This window comes from Poecilia reticulata, chromosome 1, assembly GCF_904066995.2.
Source record: "Poecilia reticulata chromosome 1, P_reticulata-male-v2, whole genome shotgun sequence".
Classification (NCBI taxonomy): domain Eukaryota; kingdom Metazoa; phylum Chordata; class Actinopteri; order Cyprinodontiformes; family Poeciliidae; genus Poecilia; species Poecilia reticulata.
In genome coordinates this window covers 12,573,254-12,590,799 of record NC_088830.1, presented here as the reverse complement: position 1 = coordinate 12,590,799, position 17,546 = coordinate 12,573,254, and the positions used below count along the sequence as shown (strand labels likewise).

The 17,546-nt window shown below is 39.3% G+C and overlaps 2 protein-coding genes across 3 annotated transcripts; one reads left to right on the top strand and one right to left on the bottom strand.

Annotated features, from left to right (window-relative positions):
* Window positions 1-707: 707 nt before the first annotated feature.
* LOC103465346 (A-type potassium channel modulatory protein KCNIP2) lies at window positions 708-14,737 on the bottom strand. Of its 2 annotated transcripts, none has more exons than XM_081606446.1 (9): window positions 13,910-14,737; window positions 3,518-3,620; window positions 3,271-3,391; window positions 2,986-3,055; window positions 2,437-2,507; window positions 2,092-2,199; window positions 1,908-2,012; window positions 1,376-1,438; window positions 708-1,291 (listed from the first exon to the last, which is right to left on the bottom strand). In XM_081606446.1, the coding sequence occupies exons 1-9, from the start codon at window positions 13,980-13,982 to the stop codon at window positions 1,244-1,246; spliced, it is 762 nt and encodes a 253-aa protein (XP_081462572.1). In that variant the 5' UTR covers window positions 13,983-14,737; the 3' UTR covers window positions 708-1,243. The 2 variants fall into 2 exon arrangements, with proteins under 2 accessions (XP_081462572.1, XP_081462574.1); XM_081606448.1 differs by having other exon boundaries at window positions 3,295-3,391.
* On the top strand, window positions 4,241-8,201 carry LOC103465340 (uncharacterized). Its single transcript, XM_017306104.2, has 2 exons — window positions 4,241-4,471; window positions 6,835-8,201. The coding sequence occupies exons 1-2, from the start codon at window positions 4,267-4,269 to the stop codon at window positions 8,052-8,054; spliced, it is 1,425 nt and encodes a 474-aa protein (XP_017161593.1). The 5' UTR covers window positions 4,241-4,266; the 3' UTR covers window positions 8,055-8,201.
* Window positions 14,738-17,546: the final 2,809 nt, after the last annotated feature.

The window sequence follows — 17,546 nt, the reverse complement described above, 5'->3', positions numbered from 1 at the left end:
ACCTGAGTTTTCTCATATCAAGAGGGCCGAGCGTCTTTCCATAACATAAAGGACTACTGTTAAAGTTTTAAAACCTTAACATTATCTTGTCAGCCTTATTATAAACTGACTGAGTAAAAAGAACTTTGTGGTTTTCTAACATTATCAAACCTAGACGTGTTTATAAAATATAACACAAGAACCTCTTACAGTCCTGAATAGAAAAAGAAAAGATTAAAATAGTGAAATATGTGAAACACCTTATCCACAATGAACAGAGAGATATTCATGTATAAGTACTGTGTGTGGTTGCTCTTGAAATAAAGCTAAAACTTCGCTCCAACAACCTTCAGAATCAACCTTCCTCATTTTCACAATGCTTCTTTCCATCATGTTACAATTTTTCATCCCTGTTAACGCGACAACTCGACAAGAGTTTATATTTCACTACAGAATCGCATAAAATGTGTTTTGCATCCCATTACAGACTCTGTTTGGACCGTTTCTCTTTCTCGTTCTGGCACGTCCCTGCCATCTTTGATTCTGCAACGACCAAACTATAACGCTAGAAACAGATCAAAGTCAACATTACTAATCGATTAGAACCAATTTTTATCTAATAAGCCATTAATTGTAAGCTGATTAATTGTTTGCATCCCCAGTGAACATTTCAATGGGTGGTAAAAAAAAAAAAAAAGATACGTACATCATGCAGACACAATCAACAGTTGATGTTAATGTGTTAGGATTTTACTAGGACACAGAGGTTGTTGGAAGATTATGGCTTCATTTCATGCTTTTATCTCATCTCTGGTTCCAGGACTGGACAGTGATTTCAGAAAGTTTGCAAACTTCACATTTTGAGCACAACTTCATTGTTTGATAGTGTTTCTGTGAACATTCAGGTTTTGTCTCTAATGTACAGCAGATTAATATCCAAACTGAAAAGCGCTCTCATCTTTTCCATTCATTAAAATATAGCAACTATGGCTGCGTCTGGATTATATCTGGGATTTTCTTTATGTTACTTTAGCAGAGGTATTTACAGGTTCCACGTCATCCCCCTTCATACAGCCAAACACATTGGAGACATAACATTTGGCTCATTCTGCTCAGTGTCCTTAGTTTCTAGGAGGTGGAGTGGATTTCCTCCTCTTATTGTTGCAGGAACAGAAACCTCACCACCACTCAGGCGGGGAGCTTTTTAAAGGCAGCAGAGCTCCAAACAGCGGTGGGGATTTTCTCATCTTCCATCCGTCAGCATTCAGATGACGTTCTCAAACAAGTGCATGGAGTGCATGATGTTTTCATCCTGGATTGGAGCAGATAAGAGACCAAAATTAAAATAATAATTTTATTAGCCGCATGCGTGTCCGGAAGGGAGTAAACTTCCAACCTTTTGGCATGTCTCCAAGAATTCCTCAATGGTGACCACTCCATCTTTATTCTTGTCCATTTTCTGGGAAAACATGAGACGCAAGTGGTTCCGAGTGGAAATCTGAAGGTCTTTGTTTTACATTTTTGCAGTGTGAGTCTAAAATATGTACTTCTACACATGCATTGAGGTGTGAATTGAAACATAAAAAAAATTTATAAAAATAGATCAAATAAATGCATCATCCACCACTGCACTACTAGTTCAAACATGCACAGAGACATTGTAATCTTGTGTTAAATGCTAACGTTTGCGTGGGGTACTTATTATAAGCAAATCAAAAAGAATCACCACTGAATGCGGGTTGCCGGTGATTCGACAAGTTTCACGGTTTGAACCTATGAGAACAGCAGCGCCTTTGCAGTAAATCCAGATAGAAAATATCAACGACCATTTTGAATCACTTTCTTCTTAATGGCGGAAGTAAACACCATTCAGGCCAGTTCCAGTGTCTCTTTATTTAACTGTGGGTTTAATCGTGTCAGCGTTTTACCTGGAAGAAGCTGTCAACGTGTTCCTTTGGATCGCTGTCCCTCATGCTGGGGTAAGTGTGCTTCCCCATCATGTTGTAGATAGAGTGCATTATGTCTGTCATCTCCTGAACCCAAAAAAGAGAGGAAGCAATAATAAGAAATGTTGAAGCAGACGAGGGCAGCTTACACAAAGAGTAAGCGCACTTCTCTGGTGATGCAGCCGTCCTTGTTCAGGTCATACAGATTGAAGGCCCAGTTCAGTTTGTCGGTGATGGATCCTCTTAAAATGATGGACAGACTTACCGCAAAGTCCTAAAGCACGGGAGCAGGGGAAAAAACAACTAAGCTCGAATCAAATCAGGACAAAATGTTGATGAGTTTATACATCTTTAGTTTATTTTTAAGGCTGTTATAGTAAAACTGCTTCAGAAGTAATGACTGATTAAATGGTTGAGTACATACACCTTTTAAAACCTATTATTATTGTTATTATTCAAGAGTCTGAGGACAGACAAAAGTATGAGAAGGAAGAGAAATATAATATCTCACTTCAAAGCTAACCAGTCCATTGTTGTGGGTGTCAAAGGCTTCAAACAGGAAATGTGCGTACATACTTGAATCTAAGAAAAAAAAGAAACAATGAATATACATTTTTTAAATGTACTAATATGACATTCTAAGCTTTAAGCATTGAGTTCCTAGTCGAAAGGAAACTTTAAAATTAACAGCAGACGCAATCATTTTCTTCATTTGAGATACACTAATTCTTTTAGATTGTCGTCCCATCATCCTCCTGTCATCTTCTTAGTCTTTTTCAACAGTAGTAACTTCCGATTGTTAACACGACTCGTGTGATGCAAGAGAAAAGTGTTTCCATTGCACTTTTGCAAAATACACGAATTTCAATTTGCAATTTTATGGTCAATGGAAACGTAGTTTATGACAGGTGGAAGGTCTTTACTGTCTAGTTTGACATCCGAATGTGAAAAAGTAGATTTAAAGTTTCACTTCCCCGACCTATACACACAACACATACTGAAGGCAGAGAGTTCACGACAAAAATAAAAACATTGACAAAGGCAACAGACACTGGCTGACCTCCCTGTGGGAAGAAGTGGGCGTAGATACTTTTAAACGTATCCTCGTTCACAACGCCACTGGGGCACTCCTGCAGATACCAGAAAAAACACATCATCAGCAGGATCCGTCACCAGTCTGCTCACACACACATAAAGAATATAACAATTACAAATATTCTCAATATTAAAACCTCCTAACTGTCATGAGAAACCGTTTTCTGACATGTAGGCGTTTTGCAGGTGACAGTTAAGGAGTTAATGAATGTAAGAGAGTCGCTCATTCCCAGCAGTTCTTCAAACTGACATTTTTGAATCCCCGGTAAAGAACCTGCAGCTCCTTTTTGCTGAAATTCGTCTGCTGAACCAGACTGTCAAGTCCCTCAGGTCTGTAGCGCACTGTGGTCAGCTCCCCCTCTTCAGTTATACTTCCTGTTTAGAGAAACAGAGAAACAGTGACGTTTTACCAAGAGAGATCCACACTGAAGCATCAAAGGGCGTGGGGAAAAAAGATAATTTTATGAAAATGTGTGTATGTGTGTGTGTAATACCACTTGCTTTGAGTAATTGAAGAGCTGGAGCCTGAGTGATAGCAGGGCAGCAGTTTGAGGAAGCGCTGCTTAATTGTCTTTTTGTTGGGTTTGGTAAGAGGGTTACCTGAAAGCAGCAAAGCAGAGCACATGAAAAATAAACCATGGTGACAGAGCACAATCCAAATACTATAAGTGGTTCTTATTGAAATTTAAGACAGACTAATGTGTGAACTATTTTCTGTGTAAGACTGAACTTGAAATTGTGACACACCTGTTCTGCCACTTTCTGAGAAAGAGAAGTATACTATCCAATATATCCAACAAAAAACAAAAAAAAAGATTTACTGGCTTCTGTTTTTGTATCAATATACGGTTGATAATCCATGATATCAAATGCAAAAAACTTAAATATCATGAATCTAATAATACTCTAAGGGATATTCTATATACCTAAATTCAAAGTTAGTCATTTTCCTGGTGTTTCAGAGCAGTATGAACATCTCTGTTTCTAATAAAAAGAAAAGGAGAATAAATACAATTTATTTACAATCCCGCTGGCTTCTATTCATTTGTATAAATGTCTACTAACAACTGTCTTGTGTTAATAATATTATTTCAATGAAGTTTTAACTTAAAAATAAATAAAACGTGAAGCTGACACGCAGGCTCACTCTCCAGCACGGTAGAGGGCGATAATGCGTCTTAACGTTGGATACCACCTGCAAAAAAAATCGAGGAAGAAGAAGAACGAACGTTTGCAGACATAGACTATGTCTATGTGTTTGCAGAGGCAGATTCTTCCGTTTGAGGCAGAACAAAGCAAGCTCTCTTTAGTTTGGATGAAAGCTGAGCTCCAACTACCCAGAAACTGTTTAAGGAACATCAGAAGAGAAGCTAAAAATGGAGACGGCAGCTCGGACTGTGGCGGAGAGCATCAGAGGGAGAGATTCCTGAAGCAGCCAAGACGAAAACAAGGTGCGACACATCATGGAGGCTGGTTTCAACCCCACGGTTCTGCTGGACGGCTTAGGTTAGTATGTTTCCGTTTCAGCTATAGCTTAGGAACATTTAAAGGTGACTAATGGATAGCTTCGTGAGCTCAAATGTAGCCAGTAGGTGTAAAACATTATGTTTTATTTTCTCGGTAGAAATGTTCCGCGTCCTTCGTGTTGTTGGTGATCACTCGGGCTTGGAAACCGATTCTGCTAAGAAACGGGATTGTGTGTTAGAGCAGAGACAACGACTTTTAGTTAATAAGGATGCATATATATATATATATATATATATATATATATATATATATATATATATATAGTTGTATTTTGAAAGATGTTATCAAAAGAAGTTATTGCTCGTTTGTCACAATATGATATGATGTTCCATTAGTACCAAAAATAGGTCTTTGTGTATGACATCTTTATTAATGCCGCAATAGAAAGAGCAAAGAGTCAGGGAAGAGACAGTGGACCAGAGGCCAGGAGTAGATCTTCTCAGGTAAGAAGGGATTATAGCTTGGTGAGGAAAAAGAGGAGGAAACTGATGTTTATGTGCAGCAATTTCACAATTTTTTGGAAGACCATGTTATGGCACACAATAAAGCCACTTTGACCGCAACATTTTGAGAAACGTGCCACAAAATCAGTCATTTTAGGCTGCAGCAATCACAGAAAAAAACATTACACCATCCTGGAAGGAATGTCTTTTTGAGTGTCCTTTGCAAATACTGCAGTCACTTGGATAAATAACAGCCAGCAAATCAAAACATTGCACCAAGCCACAGACACTACTAAGCTAAGAAAACCTAATAGAAGAACTACTTAAATTTTGTACCCTAGGAATATTTAGTTGAGCCTCCAAATACTTATCGTTCATTTTAGGTCGTTTTTCTTTTAATTGTTTTTACATTTAAACGTGACTTGGTATTATGTTGCCTTATGCAAAATATGATTTAGGGGCCCCGTGGTAAGCTTAATAGCAATCAGTGATAATTTGTTACTTGCTGAGGTATATTTGTGAACAAACCAAGCTCAGACACAAAGATTAAACTCATAGCATCAGGTTGGAGCTACAACTACAATCAAACTATGAATTTTATTCTTTGCGCTTTTACATAATTAACTAGCTGAAATTTAAATGTGAAATCATTTAAAGCTTCTAGTTTGTATATGTTTAAACATTTAAACAGGATTTTATTGTGTTGTACTTCTCACTAAGCACATATTGAAATTCTGGATCCATTACTCTGAATTTGACCAGCTTGTTTGAAGACCAAGCCAATAGCTAATTACTTATTTAGGATTTAAATGGAAAGCAAAAATATATAGAAATATATATTACTTATAGGTTTTATTAGCTTTTTTTTTTTTTTAAAGAATATAGTTATGTGTTTTTAAGTACTAATGCCTTCCCATAACATTATTGCCTAATCATATTGAATTTCTGTCAACTTTTATCTTCTGTTGACACTAAAACATGGCATACTGTTGGTGGACTGCGCTAGCACCCCTACCACTATCAGGTGACCTTTCACCTTGGCGGCAGGCTGTGCACATGTACAGGAATAAACACAGACAACTTTTCTTCAAAATATAACAGTCTCTTAACTAAAACAATTTGCTGAATTGGGGATTAACATCCTTTTGGACAATTAACAAGACGGCACTTGGTCAAACTTTTTAGTTTGAAGTTTGGTCAAACTAAGAAGTTTGTGGTATGGTACATTTCAGTACCATATTTAACTGGTACTTTGCGGTCATCATAAACAAACTGATGTCATCATTAATGTCTGCTCAGGATGACGAAATGACTCGCGTTGTAAACACAGCAAAATCAAGAACTGCTCCTTAGTCTAAGCAATACAGAGCATTTAATTGCAGCTGAAATAAATGATACAGTTTGGCAGCTTTTCAGGGTTTCTCCCAGTGTGTTATAAGCTTGGTGGGCTTGTTACCAGTTAATCACCTTACAAAACAGATGTTTATACCCAAGGCTCAGTGGTTTGTTTACACTCGAGCCGTTTAGCCTCAGACAGAGCACAAATACACAATCAAAAGAACAATATTTGAAGAGTCTTTTTTCTAAGCTAATTTTCTCTGACCTCACTGGAACAATTTTTAGGAATGGGGAGATTTCCGGTGGTTAGTGAGTTGACGTTCCAATGTACAAATGGATGTGGCGGCAGCAGTGATAAACAAGCAGCAAACAGATCAATTTGGTTCTAGAGTTCCTTCCTTCAGAGTTTTAACAAGCCATGATGTCTCTTGATCACTCTGTGAAACTCCTTTTTCCTGGGAATAAAAATGGGTGATGAGCATAATGCGTTTCCATGTTTGCTGCAGATGTTAAGCAGATGCTGATGGTTAAAGAAGAAACTCCTGAAGGCCACAGATCTGTTGCTGAGCTGCATGACCCAAAGCCGCAGCAGATAAAAGAGGAAGAGGAGGAAGTCTGCATCAGTTTTGGGGGAGAGCAGCTCAACAAAGAGGAGGAGATTGATGCCATCAGGTTTCCAGTCTCTACTACTCCTATAAAGAGTGAGGATGAAATACAGTCCATTCTTCTCTCACAGAATCTTTATCAAGACCAGATTAAAGGCAGATATCATTCAGAAGAGAGCGATGAAGGAGAATCTATCAAGATTGAAGAAATCGAAACTTCTCCACAATCTTCTGAGACGGAAGATTCTGAGAATGACGAAGAGGACGACGACGTAAACCATGTCTCTGAGTTGAAACACTTGTCAGATTCTGGACTGAAAACAAATGACAAGAGCAATGCCTGGAAGTCAAACGGAGACATTCTTAACAAGTCGTTTAGCTCGTTTGAGTTTGATGTTCACAGTTATTCTCTTCAGACCGGCGGGACACATTCACAAATAGGGTCTTCAAGCTCAGTTGATAGTAATAAATGTTTTACAGAGGAGAAAGATGCAGATACACAAAGTAAAGTACAGACAGAAGGGAAGTTTAGCTGCGACGACTGTGGTAAAACATTTGCTAGAAAAAATACTTTAAACAGACATAAGAGAACCCACACAGGACAGAAACCTTTCTGTTGTGATGTTTGCGGACAAAGATTTAACCTAAAACAAACTTTAAACATACACATGAGAATCCACACGGGACAGAAACCTTTCTGCTGTGATCTTTGTGGACAAAGTTTTAGCCACAAATCAACTTTAATCAGACACAGGAGAGTCCACACAGGAGAGAAACCTTTCTGTTGTGATTTTTGTGGACAAAGATTTACCGATAAAGGAAGTTTAAACACGCACAGGAGAATCCACACAGGACAGAAACCTTACTGTTGTGATCTTTGTGGACAAAGATTTAGACAGAAATTACATGTAAACATACACATGACAGTCCATACGGGACAGAAGCCTTACTGTTGTGATATCTGCGGAAAAAGACTTGGCCATAAAGTAAGTTTAAGCACACACATGAGAATTCACACAGGACAGAAACCTTTCTGTTGTGATATTTGTGGACAAAGATTTAGTCAGAAATCAAATTTAAATACACACATGAGAATCCACATAGCAGAAACCTTTCTGTAGTGATATTTACGGACTAAGATTTAGCCGTAAATCACTTGTAAACATACACTGTGTCCACACAGAACAGAAATCTTTCTTTTATGCTTTTTGTGGTCAAAGATTTGGTGAAAAACAAAGTTTAAACACACATATGAGAACCCACAAAAGACAGAAATCTTTCTGTTGTAGACGAAGATTTAGACAAATCACATATAAACACACACACACATGAAAACTCACCCTGGAAGAGAAACACTTGAACTGCATTGTTGCAGTTGGCTGTAAAATATTTGCGCGTCATTAAAGGCAACAGTCTTCACTGGTTGGTTTCAGCAGTTAATTCTGGTAATTTTTGTATCTGGGGCTGGGCAATATGGCTGAAATACGTATCGCAATATAACCATTTCATATCACAGTAATTACTGATTAGTATGGCTGTAGAAATAAATCGATTCGGCGATTATCGATATTTTCCGCCCTTGGAAAGTATCGATTTAAATTGTGTTAATAGGCCAAGTATAACTGAGTTGTGCTAAAATTAGTAAACCATATTTTTCCGAATGTCAGAGAAATGTCAAAAGCGCCGCCATTCCCCGGCTTTTTCGATTATGTGAGAGGGAATGAGATTCCAAACGTACAAAACGAAACGAAACATTAGATTCCTGTGTTTTTGGACACGTAAAATCTTCAATAAATAACGATGGGTTGTATTTTGTTGCGGAGAAACGAAGTAAAGTTGCGCAAGTAACCGTGAAAGAAGCGGAAAGGAGTAGCGGCGCGAACGGAGCAGCTGCAAAAGCAGTGAGATCGCGAAATTAAGGCAAATTTCGACTGGTAGCATTCACTTTGTAATTAGTTTTTATCTTAGCGGTTTCTCTTTTGTATATAAAGAATTACCAGAAGAATGAACATGGGTTGATAACATCCGAAGCGGGCGCGCAGCGGCGCTCTGTTTTGAGCAGGAAGACGAAGAGGAAAAACCCCCAGCCGGAATCCGCGGCGCAGTGAGGATTTCCATGATAACAATGGCTGATCGATCATTCATATTAGCAACAGACAAAGAGTATCAGAGACTGAGAGAACGATGAGATCCTGGCAGTATGAGAGGCAGCTACTCAGAGATCCAAGCAGGGGAATAGCGTTGCGTAGCTGCTGGAAGTCGATCACTACGGGGTGAGGCAGAGCCACTACTTTAGCAGTTAGAAGAAAGCAGCTTACAGCCACGGCTAACTCCGGGAGCCAAGGTAGAAAAGCCTTCTTCCCCCTAGTCCAAAAGACTGCATTTATGGCTGCATTTTTACTCCAAAATGCAGCCACAGTGTCCAAAAGAAAAAACATAAGTGCAATCATTTGCATATTGAGAGTCTACAGAGGCTCATAATCTCCCCACTCTGCTCCTGGATTACCGTTTAAACTTTTGAGTTTTATGTCAAATCCACATGAATTAAATGACAGAAACTAATTCTCTCACTGCATCTTTGATTCATTTTGTCCAGCTGCAGACTGTCCAATCATAGTCAGGTATTGTGTAGTTGGTGCTTTTAATCAGTTTTCAGTTAACTAAATTCAAGTCTATGGAACACAAAATGTCACTAAAATTACTCTGTCCTTCTAAAATCTTTCAGAAAATCATAAAAATGCACTGAATTGTAGCAAATTGTATCGCTCAACAAATATCGTGATACATATCGTATCGTGACCAGAATATCGTATATCGTGTAGTATCGTGAAATTATTGTATCGCTACACCCCTGCTTATTAGTTGGTTGGTTTAAATATTCATAATACTGCCAAACTGGTGACCTTTCCTCTTGAGCGGTTGTTCTCTTTTCTTTTCACTCCGTGTTGTGCTTTTCTACTTTTAAGGACTTATGGGAAACGGTGACAAAACTTGAAAGTGCTCCCACATACTGAAACATTATGTGAACTGTCCACGGACGGCTGAGATTTTGTTGCCGAGCGCAGCAATTGCCTGCATTTCTTGTGACAAATGAATTAATTTGCCACAACATGAATGAATAATATCACGTTTAGTAAGCTAGATGGACAAGTAGGCCTCTGTCTTCTCCACCAGAGCATCCATCGCACAACTGTCAGTGGCAGCCACGGCACTGCGACTTGCGTCTATCGGACGTATTTTTTCTATTGATATTGATCATGTGTCTATCAAAATAGACGTTGTTTCATTGCCCAGCCCTATTCAATCTTAAAACATTTTATATAAATCACTGATTTGCTCAGTTGTGTAACCGGTGGTTTCTTTGGCATGCATGTTTTATTAATTGTGTTTTATCTATTGATCAGATTGAGCTGTGGTACGGGTGTGTTATCGGTTTATGTAAATAGTGTGGTTGTTTCAAGAAAGAGAATTGGAGCACCTCTTGGTGATTGAGTTGACTATGACCTTCTCTGTACTGCAGAGTATTCTTGAATCAAGATAGCCGAAGCTCTGGCCAAAGTAAAGCATCAACAGGACAAAGATCCTCAACACAGTGGCAAATCTAAAAAGAATTTGATTTAAAAAATGTTGTCGTCCTGGAATTACTATAATCTCATCAGAGCTGTGTTGAGATGCAGACCTCAAGGAAATGAATTGGAGGGGGGAAAAAAGCCCAAGATTTTATTTTTGTATCTGCATTTAGTCGTCTGAACCCGCAGATTGGTGTTCATGCCGAAACTTCCAGGTTCTGCTGGAAGTTTCCTCCTTTTGAGACTTTTTTTCCTTTTCATTGTCACTGTTGAACATCCAGCAATGAGGGTCTGAAACTGACGTAGAAGTGGCGTCAGGACTATCAATCCCACAATCCCCACTTTCAGTTACAGCAGGAAAATTAGTAGTTTTGGGTACGAAACTGATCATGCTGCATTCCAGTTATCTTGTAACTGGGATCTTTCAGTCGGGTTTGACGTCAGACCTGAGCTAACAGCGTTCTAGTTACAGCTGGGTCGTCTTGTTTCTTTTTTTTGTTTTATTTAGTTTTATTTTATAGTCTGTATTTTTGCTCTTTTTACCAGAACAACCTCATCTTCTGTCAACCACAGCTTCTTCTGTTCCTGGTTTGTGAAGTAGTTTTCAGATGCGTATCTCTGTGGCATGCTGTGAAGTGCAACTCCCAAGAAAATAAAAAAATGCAGCAACCTCCTCCTGAAAATTGCTGTTGTGTTTTAAGCTTTTGATCGTGATTGGGACGCAGCTCCTTGTGGAAGGCGAAACAATATCCAGAAAGCAGTTGGAAAACCGTCACTGGCCGCCTTTAGGTACTACGTTTGGTGGAGTTTGTTGCCAGCATTTGGTCAGATGTGCAATCTCCTCCTATGAGTTTGTTGTACTCCCCCACAGCTGCTGGTTTGGGGACAGACACCGTCAGATGTTTCCAATCTTCTGCAAGAGGAGCACTGTCTCCCCTTTGTACACAGAACAGACATTTGTACAAGTGGAAACCTCTCTTGTATCCATCCATATTGCAAATGGAAGGTCGTGATCCCTTTGAATGGAACGTCTCGGTGACCTTTCAACCAACTCTCCCTAGCCGGAAACCCCCAAGGCCCGAATCAGAAACTGTTGGAGTCGGTATCTGAGAGTACTTGCTTGTGATTGGTCAACCAAGTACCAATCACATAAGCACCACTGGGGGCTGCTGTAATGCATCATGTACATTTTTTCTATGTATGTGTACATAGACAAAACAATGTTAACTGGTTTCTCAAATTGGTGACTGTGGTGTTTTTATGATGTTTTATTTTGGGGTTTTATGATGTGAAGCACTTTGAACTGCTTTGTTGCTGAAATGTGTGATGCAAATAAACTTGATTCATTAATATATGCCCTCAATTGAAGTTTCTCAACATGTTGGCACTTTTTAAAATTTCTCTATGTTGAACAGTTCAGGAATTACAATAATGTTTTTTTATTTAAAGTAGAATATTATTGAAGTTTTTATTCTGCTCTTGAAGCAATAGTCCTTGTTTTCCATGAAAACAACTCAATAAAAAGTAGCTTTCCATGACGTCACGTTGACCTCGGGGTCACTGTGACGTGGGGCGAGATGCAAACCAATATTTACTGCATCAAGAATACATCACATGAACACACGAGGTTTTCAGGATAGCTGAAAAATACCCTTTCTAAAAGAGCTGCTGGACTTTAGTTTTTAGTAAGAACAGCTTTTATCCCTCAGGCTTTCTTTGTTTAAAAAACGGTTTGTTTGCATTTCCTCACAGCTGTTCAGTGTTTGGTTCACCTGGAGCTGAATCCATGTACCGCCCTGCCTCCGATGAGCAACGTCTTCTGTCACTGAAGTAGTTTACAAAGATTCTGAAATCGTGACGGAAACGGCAACAAAAGTGGCTTCTTGGTTATTTTTATATGCTACTTCAGCTTGTTTCACTATATTTGGGAGCTGTCAGAAGAAGGACTGAGAGACTCAAAGAACAGAGAAATGTGTGTGTGTGATCTCCACAGAGGAGAGAAAAAACAAAGATAAATACACTGATCTCAGCCTACATAGGCTCCCACTGACAGGTATAACTTTAGCCTTTTTTCACAAAAAAAAAGTATTTTATTTCAATGCAGATTCATAAACTACGGTTTACTTTAAGGTATACATTTAAATACCTGGTGGCAAATAATAAATATTTGACACTATTCTGAGTGGAAGTTTGATCCGTCTTCATGTTAGGAATAGTAAAATTAAGAGATGTGTGCTGTGCATACTGGTCTGTGATCAGTATCGGTTTACAACTTCATCGTTAACATGTAACACACAAAGAAATACAAGCAAGTTTTCTTTTTTTTTTTCAACCACAGCCACAGACATCAAGGTTAGGGTTATTAGAATCTGTAGAGCGAGTACGTCTTACACACACACACACACACACACCACAAATCTGGCCTTTCCTAAGTGCCCAGATGACAGAAAGCTGCGTTTGTAGTTTATTACGAGAACAAGGCTGTGGCAGCATCATGCTGAGAGCTTGTTTTTCTTGAACATGGTTAGAGATTATATAGTTGCAGCAAAGAAGCAATTCCACAAGTTTTGACTCAACGTGTGTCACAATTTTATGATTTGCCATTTCTGTTCTGTTGCACTTATATCCTACTTAATTATATAAAACACTATGAAGTTTGTGGAAGTGACGTGAAGGCTTTTGCACTCTTTACTCCAAAGATGTTAAAGGTGAAACAACCGCATTAAGAAAAAAAATTATCTGAAGAATTCAGAGCAGCTACTATTACTATAAATAGATCATACATTTTTCTATCCATAAAATGCCTCATGATTTTGAGCAACAGTGGGTCTTTTTTTTTTTTTACTTCAAACTTCCCATCCTTCATCATCCCAGTGGCGCAAAAAAAAAAGTGGTTATTCGATAAATGCGACCCATAGGGGCGCTGCGCTAGAGGGGGCGCCAAAGTGATGGCGGAAAAATTCATTCACGTCTAGCATTTTCTGGATTTAACGGCTGCCTGTGGGCTTGTAAATAATGTAGTCAATACTAGAGGCATGACCCTGATTAGGCGGCACCAATGAAGGGGCGCCGGATGTACACTTCATGAAGTAGTTGTGCTCCTGCTTTCTCCTCTGGTTTCATCACGATCATGGCTCTATACTTTCTGCCATAAAACAGCATCAAGATCAAATCCACCCATCTCCCCCCTCCCCCCCCCCCCCCCCCCCCCCCCTCGGCGCTGGTAAAACTGATTGAAAGTTAATTCCTGTGCGTGATGCCGCTCTTTGAAACATGCGCTGATGTTTACCGTCATTCAGTAAGAGGAAATCAATCAAAGGCTATTAGTCCAGGGCAGCAAACAGCATTAAATAAACAATGCTGCTGCTGTCAATGATGATGATGATGATGATGATGAGTAACCTTACCTGTGAGCGGATCGAAGGATCTGTCCAGCTCTCTGGAGTCAGACAGACTCTGATCCTGACTCCTGGATTTCATCCTTTTCTCTTTATTTTTCACCAAACCGCCGCGCTGGCGCCGCGCTTCATTCACGTCTTTACTCCCGCTGACATGTCAGTCTGTGCGCGCTGCTCAAACAAAAACAAAAAAAAAAAAAAATGATAATAATAATAAATAAAAATAGATCAACAAGGGAGGAAAACTGTCTCTGCGGTCCCTTCTTTCCCCAAACCGGAACGTGTTTTCTTCCTCCGACTCTCATCCACGGTTCGGATGGATCCTGTGGAGGGTTTTAGATTCAAGTGTCACTTTCCTGATAGTTGGCGCACAACAACTGGATCCGTGCTGAGTCTGTCCCGCTGGTGCGCCTCACATTTGTTGGGAGAGAGGAAGGGAGGGGAGGCGCACAGCGTCACAGAGCAGCGGAGAGATCTGCGCTTATCTGCGAAACGCTGGAAGGAGAAGGATAGGTGGTTTATTATTATTATTATTATTATTATTATTATTATTATTATTATTATTAACATTTTTAAAAAGCAGGCGTCCAGCATTTTCTTTTCTAGACTCCTGAGTCTGAGCTTTAACTGGGCCATTCATTAGTATATTTTAAGCAAAATAATTTATATTTTTGGATCCACCCTGGTCTATGGTCCTCTGCAGTCAGTACGATTTCTTTCAGCATCCCCCGCATCCTGATGCTGCCACTACCAAGTATTACATTGAGGATGATGATTTGGAGTATTACACTTTCACACAGGGTTCTGCTTATTGGCCAAACAATTTAATCCCTTACACAAACTAAATGGGCTTTCTTGTGACCATTTCTCGCGACTCTACCTGCGCTGTAGATCCATGCAGTTACCCTTTAATTATCATGTGCTTCTCTCTCTTCTCTGATTAATGTCTAGCTGAATGCTCTCAAATGACCAGATCCGCGGGTCGTTGGTTTTGCGTGTCATTTTGTTTCAAAAGATCATTCGTGAGTTTGACATTTTTTGTGATTGTTCAGTCATCTTTCCGTTTCTCAGTGATAACTCTGGTCACTTATCCCCTCTGTTATCCCCGGACTCAGCTGCAGTGCATTCTGTTGATTAAACCGGATCCAGTAATCACCGCCCCACAATTTAAACCTCTCTGTTTCAAGTCGCTACTTTCCAGATCCTTCCATTAGGTCCTGTTCGGTGTTGACACTTTAAAACTGCAAGTTGTGATTTCTCCTTTGAGTTTTTTCTGATGATTGTTTTTTTATTTTTTATTTTTTTTATTATTTCTTTCTATAAATATCCTCAAGTTATCCAGCCTCTGACAGAGACTCTATAGATAACTTTTATATGGGATTTTATTTATCTGTACTAGCGTAAGAGGGGGTTAAATACAAATGCCAACCACACGGTTTAGATTTTTCCTTGTAAAAAATGTTGGAAGCCAAGTACGGTTTTCATTGCATGTTACAATTGCACAAAATCCCAATGAACTCAATTAGCTTGTCATTTAAATGTGATGAAATATGAAGGGAAAAAAAAATTGGGGGTGTAAATACTTTTTCAATGAATTGCATACTGAGAGTTGTTTGAAAAAAAGAAAAAGAAAATTGACCAGCTTTTTGTTTAACAGCGGCCCTTTGTTAATCCTCTTATGTGATTAGCCTCTGGACGGCTCTGGCTTATTTATTTACCTGATTATATTTTTGCAATCACCAACATGTTCCTGTTTTTTTTGTTTTTTTGTGGGGGTGGGAGGGTCCGCCGCTAAATTCACTGAAAACCTTGAGTAGAAAATCCTCCCCCATAGAAAGCAGGATGAATCGGATTCACATCTCTGGGAAAACTCACACAGCGACCGCTTCCTTGTTCCCAGAACCACCAAATGTGTCCCGTTAAATATAAACCTTTTATCAGACGAACACTGATTTTTTTTTTTAAAGCGTCACTAATGGCTGCCACCTAAGAAGCGCAGTACGAGTTACAGATATGAACTATTTATCAGCATTTCTGATGTTTTATTTTATTTATTTTTTTATTTGTTTCACCAATTCAGTGGTACACCCTCTGTGAGCATGTATCCTCGGTGTTTGAATCAATGGGAAGGAGAGAAACCCATTGAGGTTTTGGACGGGTAGCAGCAGTTAGCGCCGCCATCATTAGCTCCCACTGGTTTCGCTTACAATCATGCTGCGTTCAATTTGTCTCGGAAGTCGGAGCTCGGATGCTGGAACTGGTTGCGTTAAACCAGAGGGGCTCTGCTAACCGAGGTGAAGCTCACAGCTGCTAGCAGAACAAAACCAGGGACGGGGAAGCTCAAAAGTATTCATACCCCTGAAAGATATATGTTCAAAGAAATTCTTTAATTTAATGAACATGCTGTGTGTGTTCAAACTCATCGCAATTATGCGATGAGTTTGATTTGATTATTTGAAAAGGGTGTATAAATAATTTTCAACACGGATGGGTTTTTTTTTTAAATAAAATGTATTCCCCCCCCCCCTCTTTTACATTGTTTTATCTGTATGTTATCTAAAAAAAACACACACATCTGTCGTCACTCTGTCATTTAGCAAATGAAAAATAATCATGGGATTCCCAAGTGAAGCAACAGAAAAAGGCCTCACTTCCTGTCAGCGAGGTGTTATACAGCGCATGTAAATATCTGAAGGTTGTCGTCTTTCTGACTCATTTCCAGTGAGTTGAACAGATGAGTTCCGCTGTTTTTGTAGGTAATCCTTCCCTGACGTGAGAGTCGGGATGTTAGTTCACGCGTTTGGCGGACAGAGCCAAGCCTCAGCCTGTGTGTTATACCGTGTGACTCCACATTAACGCCGCTGCGTGTTCATGATGTTTCATTGGAGCATATCAGCCTCCTCATCAAATATTCATCTGGGTGGAGATGGCATCCTTTGTCTCCTCCAAACACCCACGTCACGCTTTATTTAAAATAACTTTTCTCTCTGGGCTGCAGCCTGGAAACAAACTTAGCTCCTTTTTCAAAGACGCTGGTTTATGACGTTTACTACGACAGCTCAGATGTGGAGTGAATTTGTCTGTCAGAGGATTATTTTTCAGAGTGCGTTACAACCCTCTGTGCATCAATCAGAGCTTGTTATTGGTTATCTGTCAGCTCCGCTTTCCACTGGCGCTGAACTTCTCCGTAAAGGAGGTGAACAAACATCAATGCTGGATTTACTAGTCCCAAGGCACAGAGTGCATTTAAATACCTCTCTGGAACAGCTTTGCTTTCTGCCTCTCTTTGATTCTTTCTATCTCACTGGGCCTCATTTTTCTCTCTTCTTTCTCCATATTTCTCCTTTGTCCCCGGTCTTTCTCCTGCAGCTCGTGGATTATTTCTCTCGGTCTTCCTGGACGTAATAATCCTTCACTCGCCTGTCTGTCTGTCTTTTTTTTTTTTTTTAAGCACTCTGTTCATCACCAACAAGCATTAGTTTTATTTATTTTTTCCTGGAAAAAAGGATTTCTCTTTTTCTGATGTTTCATAATTTTATTTGAGGGATATTTTCCAAGTACTTCCAGAGACAAACAGCTTCTTTCCCAGGAGATGGAGATGGGATTTTGAAAATACATTTCCTTATATTTTTATGGCTTTGTTTGA